The 14,477-nt window shown below is 37.5% G+C and overlaps 2 protein-coding genes across 7 annotated transcripts in view; one reads left to right on the forward strand and one right to left on the reverse strand.

Annotated features, from left to right (window-relative positions):
* Positions 1–14,477, reverse strand: part of DHX57 (DExH-box helicase 57) — a 74,262-nt gene that overhangs the window by 37,443 nt on the left and 22,342 nt on the right. For 3 of the 5 annotated variants that reach the window (XR_001365484.2, XM_006181050.3, XM_032497370.1), the window contains exons 1-2: positions 8,067–8,138; positions 3,730–3,947 (exon numbers count right to left, since the gene is read on the reverse strand). Coding sequence is in view for 4 of the 5 variants with exons in the window: in XM_006181050.3 (XP_006181112.1) it covers positions 3,730–3,941 (212 nt within the window). In the remaining variant the exon portion in view is untranslated. Of the gene's footprint in view, positions 1–3,729; positions 3,948–7,945; positions 8,038–8,066; positions 8,139–14,477 lie in introns of those variants that run through there. The other 2 variants (XM_032497369.1, XM_032497368.1) reach the window with 2 other exon arrangements.
* Positions 8,141–14,108, forward strand: MORN2 (MORN repeat containing 2). Of its 2 annotated transcripts, XM_006181049.2 has the most exons (5): positions 8,141–8,295; positions 10,423–10,473; positions 10,891–10,997; positions 11,988–12,124; positions 13,872–14,108. In XM_006181049.2, the coding sequence occupies exons 4-5, from the start codon at positions 11,988–11,990 to the stop codon at positions 13,972–13,974; spliced, it is 240 nt and encodes a 79-aa protein (XP_006181111.1). In that variant the 5' UTR covers positions 8,141–8,295; positions 10,423–10,473; positions 10,891–10,997; the 3' UTR covers positions 13,975–14,108. The 2 variants fall into 2 exon arrangements, with proteins under 2 accessions (XP_006181111.1, XP_014411661.1); XM_014556175.2 differs by lacking the exon at positions 10,423–10,473 and having other exon boundaries at positions 8,164–8,295.

Below are 14,477 nucleotides of genomic sequence, written 5' to 3' on the forward strand. Positions count from 1 at the left end.
TATTTAAAACAAAAATCAGTTCTAAAGTTTAACTTTATTCACTGAATTTTTCTTTTTTTCACTTGACATGTTTTATTATAAATTTTCACAAACCCAAGGAAATGGCAGAAACTTTCTCTATATTTAAAATCCAACATAATATTGAGACTTGAAAAAGAACTACACATTTACCCTTGCAAACTGTGTTGGAAAGGAGAAAACAGAATAGACTGTGGTTTTTAACCACATAGTTCCAACTTCTGAAAAGAAATGTTACCCCAAATTCATCATTTTCTCTTTTCGTTTCAAAAAATTTCAAATCTACAGAAATGAACAGCATTTACCCAGATTCACCGATTGTTAATATTTGCCATACTTGCATGCACACACACATTTTGCCCTTCTCTTATTTCTCTCTCCACACACACACATATGCCTGTGTATATGCCCCCTCATACACATTCTGCTGAACCATCTGAATGCAAGCTGCAGACATCATATTCACTCTTAAATACTGGAGCATGTTATTTCCTAAGAACAGAGATACACTTTCATATAACCACAATACTATTATCACTCACAAGGTATTTTATATTGATATCATCCAATATGTAATCCATATTCAAAGTTCCTGTCTCAATCATATCCTCTACAGATTTTCTGATTGAGTACCTAATTAAAAATGACATTTAGCTGTCTTTTTTTTTTTTCCCAAACGCCTTTAATTTAGAATAGTTCCCCCACCTATTTCCTGACACTGGCTTTTTTGAAGTGGTCACGCACATTCTCACAATGCAGATTGGTCTAATTGTTTCCTCATGATTAGTAAAAACTTCCATATGCTCCTATTCCATCCACCGCTTATTTGTACAGCCCTATCCTTTGCTTTCCTTCCTGTTACTAAGGATGAACCATTCCCGATCCTAAAGTTGGTCCTTTTGTTTGTACATTGTATCCCAATCTCTTTAATCTCCTCAAGGAAATCATTCCAGCACTTATCCCCCCCTTTACAACAGCAATTCTTCATTCTCCTTTGGATCATTCACATCTGCATACAGACATGCTACATAACATCTACCATCTTAAACAAACAAACAAAATCCTCCATTTGACTGCACATCCCCATCAAGCTCTTGTCCTCTCTCTCCTTCTTCCCCTGCCCTTTATAGCAAAACTCCTCAAAAGGGTTATCTAAACCACTGTCTTTGTTTCCGTTTTCTTTCGTCTTCTCTCTGAAACACACTCACAGTTTCCTCCACACCAACTATACCAAACCAAACGGCTCCTGTCCAGGTTACCCATGCTACCCACATTGCCAAATCCAGCAGACAATTGTCAGAACACATTTCTCTTGACCTATCAGAAGCATTTTTAATACAATTTGCATATCTCCTTCAAGTATCCAACCCCACCTGATCGGATACTCCCCTTTTAAACACCTTTCTTCCTTGACTTCCAGAAATCATGCTTTTAGTTTTCCTCCTACTTCACTGGCAAACTCCTCAATCCACTGTGTCTGATCCTCCTAATCTCTCTCAGCTGTAAAGCCTAGAGTGCCCCAGGGCTCAAAGTTCAGACCTCTTCTCCATATCCTATCTCATCCAGTCTCATAGCTCTAAATAGCATTTATTCATAGAGCACCCATACAGTTACTTCTCCAGCCCAGCCTAATTTTCAAAGGTTATTTTAAAATCTCATTCTTTTGACTATTCTAAAGATTATATGTTCCAAAGTATCCTTTTAAAAACTTGCTTCTATGCGCTTGCAGGGCTTTTTAAATAATAAATCATTGTAATGATTAAATCTGACCCCTTCGACAGAAAACAGATCAATGGATTCCTAAGGATCAGGGAAGAGTTTGTTACAAAGGGCATGGGCGAGTTTTGAAGAACTTTTGTACACCCTGATTACGGTGGTGACTGCATTTGTCAAATTTTGGGGTGAGTTTTACTGATTGCAAATTATACTTCAATAAACATGACTTTTAAAACTTCAAAAATAAAACAAAAACAAAACAAAGTCGTTCCTTCTAATGGCCTATAAGATATACAGAATAGCCTCTTGAATCCAACTGCCTAACTCTTCTCAGCCATCCACGCTAGCCACATGGCTTCCTTGTCATGTCCTGCATCCTCCAAGCACACTCCCGCCTTAGGAACATGCACTTGCTGTTCCCTCTTCCCTCAGAAAGCTTCACAGCTTAGTCCTCCACTTCCTTCTTGTCCCTGCTCAAATGATACAGCATTAGAGACGTCTTTTCCGATCACTTTACAGAAAACAGCAACCATTTAAAAGTACCATCAACCTATTTTGGTATTTTCTATCTCTTTTACCCTCCTTTATTTTTCTCCATAGCACTTGCCACCTGACATATCATTATACCTTTGCTTATGGTCTTAATATCTCCAACCTCCCTCCATGAAGACAAGGACAGTATTTTATTCATTGTTGTAACCCTGGTCCTTAAAACAGTACCTGGTGCATAGTAGGCACTGAGTAAATATTTGCTGCATGAATGAACATCTAAGTCTCTAAGAACCTGTAAGGTTAATGTTTTCAGAAAGAACAGAGCTGCATCTAACTCAGTAGTTAGGTTCTTAAGTGAGCAGCTAAGGTGAAAATATAGTTTTAAATTATTCTGGAAGATTCCTTAAAAAGGTGTCAAGTTTGAGACTGATATATGATCTCTCAGTATATCCAAAATGACCATTTTTCATTTAGAATGGAAAAAAGTGTAGATTCTCTGGTTGCACACCAAATGAAGTATTTGGTAGAGATCACATTTAAGAAACATATATTTAAACATCAGTATCACACACTCAGTGCATCAAGAGGTTTAAACTAGAAAAAGCACTTAAAACTTAGATTGCCTGAGGGACTAGCACACTCCTCTCTCCATATCCTGCTCACTGGAAGGCCCAGATTCATTTAGTGAATTTTAAACTACTTAAATACTATTTGTTCTTCTTTTTCTTTGTTCTGAATCCATATAATTGAATTCATTTAAGTTAAAAGGATGTATGATGCAGTTAACTTTAGCACTCACCTATATTCCCTTTCTAACTAATATTTAGGTGGGAATTATTCCCACAAAAGAATGTGTGTATACATAGCTTTAAAGAAGGCTCTCCATCTCTAAAAATTCCAGTAAACAGCTTGCAGTGCAATTTGAGACACAAGAATTTTATACTTATATTGCATAACGTGCAGTAATGAAATCGTTACTTTCATTAGAATCATCAGAATTTCTTCACTAATTAAAAGTTGAATATGAGAGAAACCTGGATATGACATCTATCACTGGTCATCACATGAAGCTCCAGTGAAGATCTGGCTGATCTGGTTGGAAAATAGATAATTAATCAACCAGACAGACAGGGTACAGTCAAGTCCCATTTTGGGAACTTCAAATTACAATACCTAAGAAATACTTAAAATAATTGTCATCACTTTCACCATTTCCAATATTTACTTTCCTGGTAATATTAATTACAATAATTCACAATAATGTTCAATTCACAGTGTCTTACAGAAGTTAAAGTTAATTTCAGATTTCAACCCTCGCTGTTATTTGCCATTATATCTTTATAAAAGGTTACAGAGAAGGGGGCTGGAAGGTTTTAAAACAAGAGGGGCAATCAATTTGACCAGAATTACTTGGCATCCCCCCTCTTCTCTTAGCCACCTGTTGTCCCACAGATTAGGAACTGATATTGTTTGCAAATTTGAACATTCAAAACGTGTAATTACCTGGATGAGCGCCTTGATTCACTGAAGATACAAAAATCATCTCCATCATCCCAAATTCTACTTGACGCCTTTCTATTGCCACCAATTCCACCGCCACCACTGCCACCCCCGTGAGATTTATTAGCATGACTCCTGCCTCCTCTTCCTCCTCTAGAAGACCCCTTTCCACCTCCTTTGCCTGGCTTGCCTTTTCTTCTCACTGAAGAACTCATTTTCACCTGCAAGAAAAAAAAAGGGATATAGACATCATTAAACTAGACAAGTATAATAATCCTTTGTTTGTCAAAGTTATGGATATAGCCTATTTTAAAGAAAAAAAAAAAGAAAATGCTTACTTTAAAAGGGCCAATTTAGGGGACGCATAGTTAAACTGCTTCACAAAATATTTACGAGCACATCCCCCTCATGATTAATATTTAGTGACTTTCTCTGACACAGATTTCTTAACCAGGATATGTAACAGAAACACAAGGAGAAGTTTCAAAATACACATGCCTACAACTCAATCCTACACTTGGACTTGGTTAGGTGTGGTATAGGGTTTAAAAAATTCAGGTTGAGAAGAGATGACTACATTAAGGAAAAGAAAGGATCTCATACAAACAACCTAAATTTACTCTTCAACGAACTAGAAAGAACAAACTAAGCCCAAACTAAGACAAACTAACTACACTCAAACTAAGCCCAAAGTTAACAGTTCACATAACAGGAGCACCAGAGTGATAGGAGAGAAAGAGAAAAGAGCAAAAAAAATTCAAAGAAATAATGGCAGAACATCTCTCAAATTAACTGAAAGACAACCACCTACACATCCAGGAAACTCAAAAGACTCCAAGTAGGATAAATACAAAGGCACATTACAGTGAAAATGTTGAAAGTTAAAGATAAGGAGAACTCTTGAAAGCAGAAAGAGAAAAACAACTTGTCACTTACAGGTGTAACCCCAATAAGATTAATAGCTGGCTTTCTGGCAGAAACAATGGAGGCTGGAAGGCAGTGACATAATACATTCAAAGTACTCAAAGAAAAACACTGTCAGCTAAGAATCCTATATTCAGAAAAGCTATCTTTTAAGAATGAAGGTGAAGTTAAAACTTTCCCAGATAAGAGGAGAAAATTTGTTGACAGCAGATCTGCTTTACAAAAAAAAATACTAAAGGAAGTTCTTCAAGCTAAAGTAACCCTAGATGATAATCTGAATCCACAAAAAAGGAGCACCAGTAAAGGTAATTACATAATTACCAAAAAAAGTGTAAATGCATAACTTTTTCCTTTCTTTGCATAACCAATTTAAAAAGCAATTGTATAAAATAATATGTATATGAAGTAATATTGGGCCTATAATATTTACAAATGTAACATATTTGCTAAAAACAGCACAAAGCAGGTCAGTGGGAGTATAGTTGTATTGGGCTAAGAAAGTGACTACGGATGGTAAAATAGTAACTATAACAAATGTATTTTTGCATTTATAACATTAATAGATGTAATATGTGTAACAATAATGTCCTAAAATGGAAGGGAAAGGAATACAACTATATGAGAGTAACATTTGTGTATGTTACCGAAATTGAGCTAGTATAAATGTGAAGCTGATTCTGATGTGCTAAGCTGTATATGATAAATCCTAGAGCAGTCACTAAAAAACAAACCCAAAACTCAAAAACAGTGGGAAAAAAAATCATTAAAAAAATTAAAATACTGCATTAGAAAACATTCATTTAATGACTTAATGCAAAAGAAAGCAGTAAAAACACAGAAACAAAATAGACATGAGACATATAGACAACAAAAAGTAGAATGGCAAATGTAAATCCCACTATATCAATAACAACATTAAATGTGAACTGATTAAACAATTCAATCAAAAGACAAATTATCAGACTGTATAAAAACATGATCACTTTAAATTCAAAGATATAAATAAATGAAAAGTAAAAGGATAGAAAGACAAATTATGCAAAGAGCAACCACAAGAAAGCTGGAGCGGCTATGCTAATATCAGACAAAACAAACTTTAAAGCAAAAAATGTTAATAGAGCTAAAATGTAAGATTTTAGGGCCTAGGTTAACTATGTGAATAGGGTTTCTGTGCTCAGCCATGGGATCAGAATGGGAGTATTGGGGAGGAAAAGATATGGGGAGTGCCACAAGTTCAAAACAGGTATCTTTGAGATGTCTTTTACATATTCAAGTGGAGATATGTAGAAGGTAGTTGGATATACAAGTCTACATTGAGGGAAAAGGTAATATTATTTCACTTAATTCTCTAAAACTCCTATAAGGTAAATATTTTCTGTATTTTGTAGAGGAGGAAACCAGAGTACAGATAAATTATATGCGTCTAATATCACCAACTATAGAAGCAAAGTCTGGAGCCAGAGTTTGAAACAATTCATTTGACTCCAAAGCTGAAATTCTTTCCACCATACCTGCCTCTTACCCGTCAAGTATGTACTTCATATCTTCAATTCAAAATTTAGTGTTAAGCCAGCCCCATCCCCCTTTGATTTGTATCCGGATCTTAATTTATAAAGGTAACTGAGTGCCGACAAAGAGAACAATACCACTGAAAGAAAAGTTTAATGTTCCTTACAGCTCCCCTAGAAACAAGATGCATGCCGTGCCATGGTGGACCACAGGGGGAAGCACCAGTGTCAGTTAAGAGGCAGAACGGAACAAGGGGAAGGCACAGGCCATGGTCTTTCTTGGGGTTTCCAGAGGAAAGGCGAGGCAAGACAGGGTAAACAGTTTAGGATTGGTTAGTCTGAGTAATTCCCACAGACTCTGAGGCACAGGGGCTATTCCTAGTTGCCCGGTACCTGGCCCGAGGTTGATTTCAGGCAGAAACTATTGGCTTATGACAAAGAAGGTGGTTGGAAGTAAAGATGTAGGACTGGTTGGTTTGCATATGAAACGCATGTTCACCTGTGAACTGTTAATTAGCTAACTCCTGGAATGGTAGTTTCTTCCTGGCCAGTTAGGCCCACAAGATGTCAAAACATCATAAACTATAGAAAATTTAAAATATGACTAGTACACTCTTTCAATCAAATTTAAAACCCCATCACTACAAGCTTCCTCTGACTCCATATTCTCCTAGGTAAGAACATCGTAAGAAAGAAGTCCAATATCTCAAATTCTTCTGTAAATACAGTAGTACATATACTTACAACAATGTAAGGTCATTAAAAGCTCAACAGGAGACCAAAAAAAGGGGGGGGGGGTTAAACTCAATTCTGTAAAGTAGTGCATCAAATAACTACCTGTTATTTCCAAAAAATCAGAAAAGAGAAAGGAATACAAATCAAACAGAAAGATCAGAACTTCATCACAAAACCTGTCCAGCCCCCATAAGTTTGTGTAGTAAGAGACATTAGAAATAAGCAAGAAGATATTTTGCTCTGATTCTTAAAGAAGAATGTCCAGCCAACCAGAGCAAGCCACAGCAAGCTGGCCTAAAGAGCGATCAACAACTTGTCTCACCAATCCACAAAACGTTATCTTTACAACTTGATCTGAGATCTGCTCTCAAAATTTTGAATAAAGACTTGTGGGCTGTATCCAATAAGACTCTCCCCCCAGCATTTTCCAGTAAACTGGGATCAGGTTGTATAATTCACATGGATAGATTCCACCATTCTATTTCATTTAGGCTGGTAAGATATCAACTATCTTTGCTTAACCTGGACACAGGGACCTATGTTTGGCTGGAAGAGTATCCTTTGTTTCACACCCAACTTTGGCTCCCAGGAAAAGCAGTGAAAACTGACTACACACCACTCTCCTCCCAGGCAAATCTCTGACTGACCCTCATATATCCAGGTCCATGCAGATACCCAGACCCAGTGCCTTCTTCCAGCATACATCGTAGCCAGTCCTCTCCCTAAAAAGCCACCAATTAGAGGTGGACACAGAAACAGGAAACGAAGCCTGAGCCCCTCCAATCCAACACTTCATCCCGCTCCGAGGCTGAATTCAGCTCCCCCACCCCCAGCCTGAGCGTGAACAGCCTCAGCTGCCGACCCTTGCCTGGCTCGGTCCCAGAGACTGGGATCCTGCTGGTCCAGACTCACCGACCCTAGCCAGAGAGGTTGGATCCCACTGGGCCGGCAGGCTCCTCAGACCCTACCCACCCCGGGAGAGGGAGGCGGTAGAAGGGTCCGCACGCTGATAACCTGGGCGACGCGCAGACCACGCACACAGACATACGTCCCTTGCCCGCAGAAGGGGAGGCCGTCCCAGGCTCGCAGCGCTTCTTCCCTGAGTGGCTGTCAGAACCCAGGGCTCACCGACAAGGCGCCGCGCCTGGTCGCCGCCACCCACCCGGACCTCACCTGGAGCGGCTCCGCAGCGGCCCAGCCGCAGCCGCACAGCCCTGGCGCCTTCTGATTGGCTCAACCTCGGGCCCTGCCTTTCCGCTTCCGGGGGAGAGGTGCCTGGTTTCCCTAGCAACCGAGTCGCACCGGGGCCGAGTGCTACGGCTTCGTTCTCTCCAGGACGCAGAGCTGGCGGCCCAGGGGGAATCACAGACACCAGAAAGTCTCTCCGGCACCTGTGTGTCAAGTGAGTGTCCTGTCCTCCCAAAGCCCCGGACAGGAAAGGCCCCGTTAAGTAAAACTCACACTGAGCCGGAGCTCCTCCCCGGGCAACTCCGATACCAGTGCGATGTATTTCCTCAGCGTCTACACTGCAAGTGCAGTGGGGACGCGGAATGTCCCTAGTGTGCGAATCTGGAGACCTGGATTCTAGCTCTCATTCGGCCGCAGATCCGCTGTTGTGACACCTTAGGCAAGTGTCAGCCTCTCTGGTTTCGGTTTCCTCTCTGGCCAGTCTGTCTTAGGTTGCCTCCCTGTAAGTCTAACATTCCAAAGTTTCTAACGTGGAACCATTTAAGGGCAATTGAAAACAGCTGGTTTCTGGTTTGATCACGTTTAGTGCTCTGCTTAGTAAACATTTAACGATTGCTTCCCAAGTGCCACTCATTCACTAGACATTCAGTTCCTACCAGTAGGTACTAAGCACTGAGCTGGACACTAGGGTGAGAAGAGATTTGACTAATCCGTCATCCTGACCCAGAGGAGTGGGTCTGAGAGGGGACTCTGGCACAAAAGCTCTGTTTTAATAAGGCCCTAAGTACTACAGTAGGGACAGGCCCAGAGTGTTGTGGGGGCTCCTAGAAGAGTCTGAGGGTGAGGGGAGATAAGAAAGGCTTTGCAGGTGATTCCTCTGTCTTCCTTTATGCCTCTCTCTGAGAAAAATTTTCAACCTTGTATTCCAGTTCACTGATTTACTTTTAAATGGTATCTATTCTGCTATTCAGCTCTTCTAAGGAGTTTTATTTCAACAATTACATTGCTAATTGATTATTTTTCATAAGCATTTGTCCCTGTCTCAAGGCTGCTATACCCTCCTTTTCTCTCTTATTTTAAAGTCCTCTGCCTATTGTGTTATTAACTGTTTCCTCAAAGGAGATGAACTTCCAGCCTTCTCAACTGGCACTCAGATTAATTTTTAAATTAAAAAAGATCAGTTCTCTTGGCCCACCCACAGAGACTCTGATTCAGTGGTGTCAGGTAGGGCCTAGGAACTTGTAAGGCATCCCAGAGGTTTCTCATGAATGAGCCTCACTTCAAGTAACACTCTATTAGACTATTGTTTACTTATCTTCTCCACATATGTTTTCTTCAGTATTGGAAAAAATTAAGTTTCTAATGTTTTAGTCCACTAAGTGTCCCAGGGCTCTGAGGCATAGGTTCCACACACCCCCCTACCTCTCCAGTCCTGTGGTTTTCTTTTTCCCTTTTTCACCTGGTCTCCATTTCAGTCTCATTCTGTTTGGATCCCCCTCCCTACTTCCACATCTCCTCACTCTCTTTATTTTCTATTTCCTCCTACTGTCAAATCAAAGATTGCTCACTCCACCATACCTGTGAGACAGTCAATAGATCATATATAGGCTACTCTAAGAGAAATAAAAACTTACACATGAATGTTCACAGCAGCATTATTCCTGACACCCCAAACTGAAAACAACCCAACTGTCCATCAACTGATGAATGGATAGACAAAATGTGTTATTTTTATACAATGGACTATTCAGCAATAAAAATGTTGAAGTACTGATACATGCCACAACATGGATGGACCCTGAAAACATGCTAAGTAAGCTAATCACAAAGGACCACATATTGTTTGACTCTATTTCTATGAAATGTCCAGAATACACCAGTATATGGAGACAGAGAGTAGATCGGTGGTTGCCAGGGGCTGGGGAAGAGGGTAGGGGGCAATTAGGGTAATGGAGATTAACTGCTAATGTTTACAGGATTTCTTTTGGGGGGGGTGATTAAAATATTCCAAAATTAGATTGTGGTGACAGTTGCACAACTCTGAATATGCCTTTAAAAAATTTGCATTTTGTATACTTTTAAAGGATAAGTCTTGTGGTATGAGAATTAAATATTAACAAAGCTGTTATAATAAACAAATACATAAAAATAGATCATCTAGACAAAATTATTTATTTCCTCAGGACCCTACACTAGACTATGGAAATACCAAGTAATCATGATATGCTTGTGATCATATGAAGGGAGTCTATTTGGTTAGCTCTTAAAGCACATTTGTTATAGGTCTTCTGACATAAAAATATTTACATTTGTGTGACTTTTCTTAAATCTTTTAAAACAGCTCCAGAAGTATTTAAGATAAACTTTGTATTTCCAAATGGAGACAAGTATGGTAAGCATACATTTCAAGTACTTTCTATATAGACTAAAATAGCTTAAGAGTACAAAACTGAGACTGTCACACTTATAAAACTACTACTGAGATATTAACTCCATTAAATAAAATAACCTAGAAATACTAATAAATGAATAGATTTAAATCTAAATGATAATGTTAAGTGTAGACAGTATGCCTTAGAAACCCATGGGAGAGCCATACCCATATGCCAGTCTTCCCGGCCTTTGGGTCTCAGTGGTCACGCCTTCTAGGTCCATGGAGCCCTTCATCTCTGGTCCCAGTGGTTTCCAGTGCTAGAGAGCCAAAGAAACCCACAGGGATGCAGTTCTGATTAAGCCTGAATATAAATACTTTATTACTTAGTCAAACAGGGCTCCCGTCTATAATCTTCAGTATTTCTCTCTTGTTTAGATGGGGACTGTACAAGAACATCTTCTGGAGTCTTTGAGAGAAATGGAATAGGTATTCATACCACTCCTAATGGGACTGTCTACACAGGAAGCTGGAAAGATGACAAGGTATTATTGTTGTTTTGAACACTGACACTGGATAAGTAACTCTATTAGTTAAATGATTCCAGGCATTTCAGCATTAATCAAAAATATATATGAGTAGGGGGGTGGGAAGGGACAGAGTGGGAGTTTGAGATTTGTAGACACTGACAGGTATATATAGAATAGATAAACAAGTTTATACTGTATAGCACAGGGAAATATATTCAAGATCTTGTAGTAGCTCACGGTGAAAAAGAATATGAAAATGAATATATGTTTATTCATGTATGACTGAAAAATTGTGCTGTACACCAGTAATTGACACAACACTGTAAACTGACTATAACTCAATAAAAAAAAAAGAAAAAAAATTTTAAATACATGAGTAGACCATACAGTAAAAATAACAAATGATTGTATTTAATATATATGAACACATGAATAGTATTAGATTCATGCAGAGAGCTAATTATCATCATTATCATCTTTTTTGTAATCTATCATTGAGCAAACTTAACTCATTACACAATTTTCTCATTTAATCCTCATAGCGTCCTCATGAATTAGATACCATTTATATTCCTATTTTACAATTGAGGGAAATCAGGCTCAGGTTTCTTGCCCAGCTAGTAAGTGATGAAACAAGAATGTTTTTGGTTCTGCTCAAATACACATTTTTGTTCTTAACGTAACTTCCTTGTGCTGTTTCCTGGGCTAACTAAACTGGTTGTCCTTTAAGATTTTTGATATATTCAAGGTATCTTGAGGTCTCCTGTTATTATCATCATGGACCCCCAAGATGTTCCAGTGCCCCAGATCAGAAACACTGACCTGCTGAGCTTCACAGAGAGATACATACAAAGGACAATGATTAAAATGTTATTTTATGCATATAAAGGGTGATACAGTGACAGATTAAATAATAACTAAGTGGACGATAGACATATGTGTACATTTTTAAAATGTTCTAGGGAAACAGAAGGTTACTGAGGTCATTTCCTTTGTTACAAACAGATGAATGGTTTTGGAAGACTTGAGCATTTTTCTGGAGCAGTATATGAAGGACATTTTAAGGACAATATGTTTCATGGATTGGGGACTTACACATTCCCAACTGGGGCAAAGTACACTGGAAATTTCAATGAAAATAGGTAAGCTTAAAATAAAAAGTCTTTGTAGTTCTAAAAGATTCTTTTCAGGCACATTTGTTTAAAATTTAGGGAATGCTAAATACCTTTTGTAATGTATCTAGTTAAAATACATTTATAATATATTTCATAAGAATTGTCATGTTATATTTTGGAAAAGAAAAAATGTTAATGTGAGGCTAAGGCCATCATGAGCCTCTAAAACAAAATATCATTCTTGGTGCTAATTTATTAGACTTTTCATTTATTTCCTCTTGACTCCTCTATTCCTATAGAACTTTTTGTAGTCATACTGGAAATGGAAAGCTTATTGCAATTATTGAGAATATTTAGGCCAAAATTATTTTGACTTGAAATATACTGATAAAATTTTTTTTTGTTTTAATTTTTTTTCCAGTTTGAGATATAATTCACATACAGCAGTGTATAAGTTCAAGGTATACAGCATAATGATTTGACTTACATACATCATGAAATGATTATCACAATTAAGTTTAGTGAGCATCCATCATCTCACATAGATACAAAAGAAAAAGAAAAAAATATTTTTTTCCTTGTGATAAGAACTAAGGATTTACTCTCTTAACTTTCTTATATAACATACAGCAGTGTTAATTACTTTTATCATGTGCATCACATCCCTCATACTTCTTTATCTTATAACCAGAAGTTTGTACCTTTTGACTACCTTCAACCAATCGCCACCCCCACCCCCAACCACACATCTGATCTCTTTTTCTATGAGTTTGTTTGTTTTCTGAAGTAAAATTGACCTTCAACACCATGTTAGTACCTGGCGTACAACATAGGGATTTGATATTTCTATACATTACAAAAAATGATCACTACCATAAATCTAGTTACCATTTGTCATTGATAAACTTTTTAAAAAAGCAGCCTTGGGGATAATTTCATAATTTTTTTATTTCATTTTGACTTGATATGTGTATACATTTTTACTAGGCTAATTTTTAAAATGTAAGCAAAATTAGTTAATTTTCAAACTGTGAAAATGTACCCACTGTCGTCCTTTATAAGCATATGATTGTAAGAAAAATGAAAGTGAAGGGAAACATTAGCACAGCTTTATAAGCTTAACCCTCACACGGAGCAGTACACCATGCCATCCAGAGGCTCATCTTCATTTATAAAACTACCCCTTCATTACTTCCAAAATTGAAAGTGCAACCTAATTGTTACAAAGTAGTTGATACATATTCAGAAGGGTAGAAAAGTATTCTGATGCCAAGTTTTTGACGACAACATACAAACTTTTTCCACTGATATTAATAAAGGGAGAAAAATCTAACCCATGGGATAAAGGTCTATGTGGTTATGTGAAGTGATTTTTCACCACTCCGAAGAGTCCAAGAAAACACCAGCTTAGAGCATAGCACCTCAGACATAGTTAAAGGTCCATAAATATTTGTTGAATAAATGAATGAACTAATTAAGCCAGATAACCAATATAAGCTTTTCATTTTTTGACTGATTGTTTTGGTTTTGTATAAATTAAACATATGTGATCTTAAAATCTTAGACACCAAAATTTGTATAATGACAATATTTGTTTGGAATAGTAGTATTTTTTTTGTAGGATATGAAAGCAGGATGCCAGGTTTTAAATCAGAGTTTAAAGTGGAAAGATATAATTCTTCATACATAGTATATAATATGCTGGGCAATTTTATATCTGGACTGTACATTTTTGGTCTTGGTTAACAGACAGATTTATTTTTCACTCTTACAGGGTGGAAGGTGAAGGACAATACACTGACATCCAAGGACTAGAATGGTGCGGTAACTTTCATTTCACAGCTGCTCCAGGCCTGAGACTAAAGCTCCACATGTAGATATTCTGCATTCAAGTTTTAACGTGGTAATTGAAGCTTTTAGTTGTAAGAAAAACAACTAAATCTGTCATCTGAAATAACTTCATACACGACCTGCATATTATAATTTTGCCAATAAAACCATCACTCACTTATGCCTTTTTGAACTTTCTTTTCATTATCTTATAACTAGTTTAAAATAAATTATGTGATTTAATTGAGAGTTTGCTCATTTTAATAAATGCAGCCAAACTATTCGGATCTTGACAAAGTCAATTTCCAATCCTGTACCCGAGTTTCGTCATCTTTAAGAAGTATATCTATATGTTAAAGGAAACTACCCAAAAAACGAGGACAGTCCACAGAGTGGGAGAAAATATTTGTAAATCATATACTGATAAAGTTTCTAGAATATATACAGAACTCATATATATATAAATATATATATATTTTTTTATATATAAAAAATAAAGACAACCCAATTTAAAAATGGGCAAAGGCTTTAAATAGACATGTCTTCAAAG

This window comes from Camelus ferus, chromosome 15 (assembly GCF_009834535.1).
Source record: "Camelus ferus isolate YT-003-E chromosome 15, BCGSAC_Cfer_1.0, whole genome shotgun sequence".
NCBI lineage: Eukaryota > Metazoa > Chordata > Mammalia > Artiodactyla > Camelidae > Camelus > Camelus ferus.

What these genes read in the sequence shown, in the direction of transcription:
- MORN2 (XM_006181049.2), top strand. Translation starts at nt 11,988, where the DNA reads ATGAATGGTTTTGGAAGACTTGAGCATTTTTCTGGAGCAGTATATGAA. An exon ending in GGAAATTTCAATGAAAATAG is followed by an intron (nt 12,125 to 13,871) that starts GTAAGCTTAAAA and finishes TCACTCTTACAG; the next exon opens with GGTGGAAGGTGAAGGACAAT.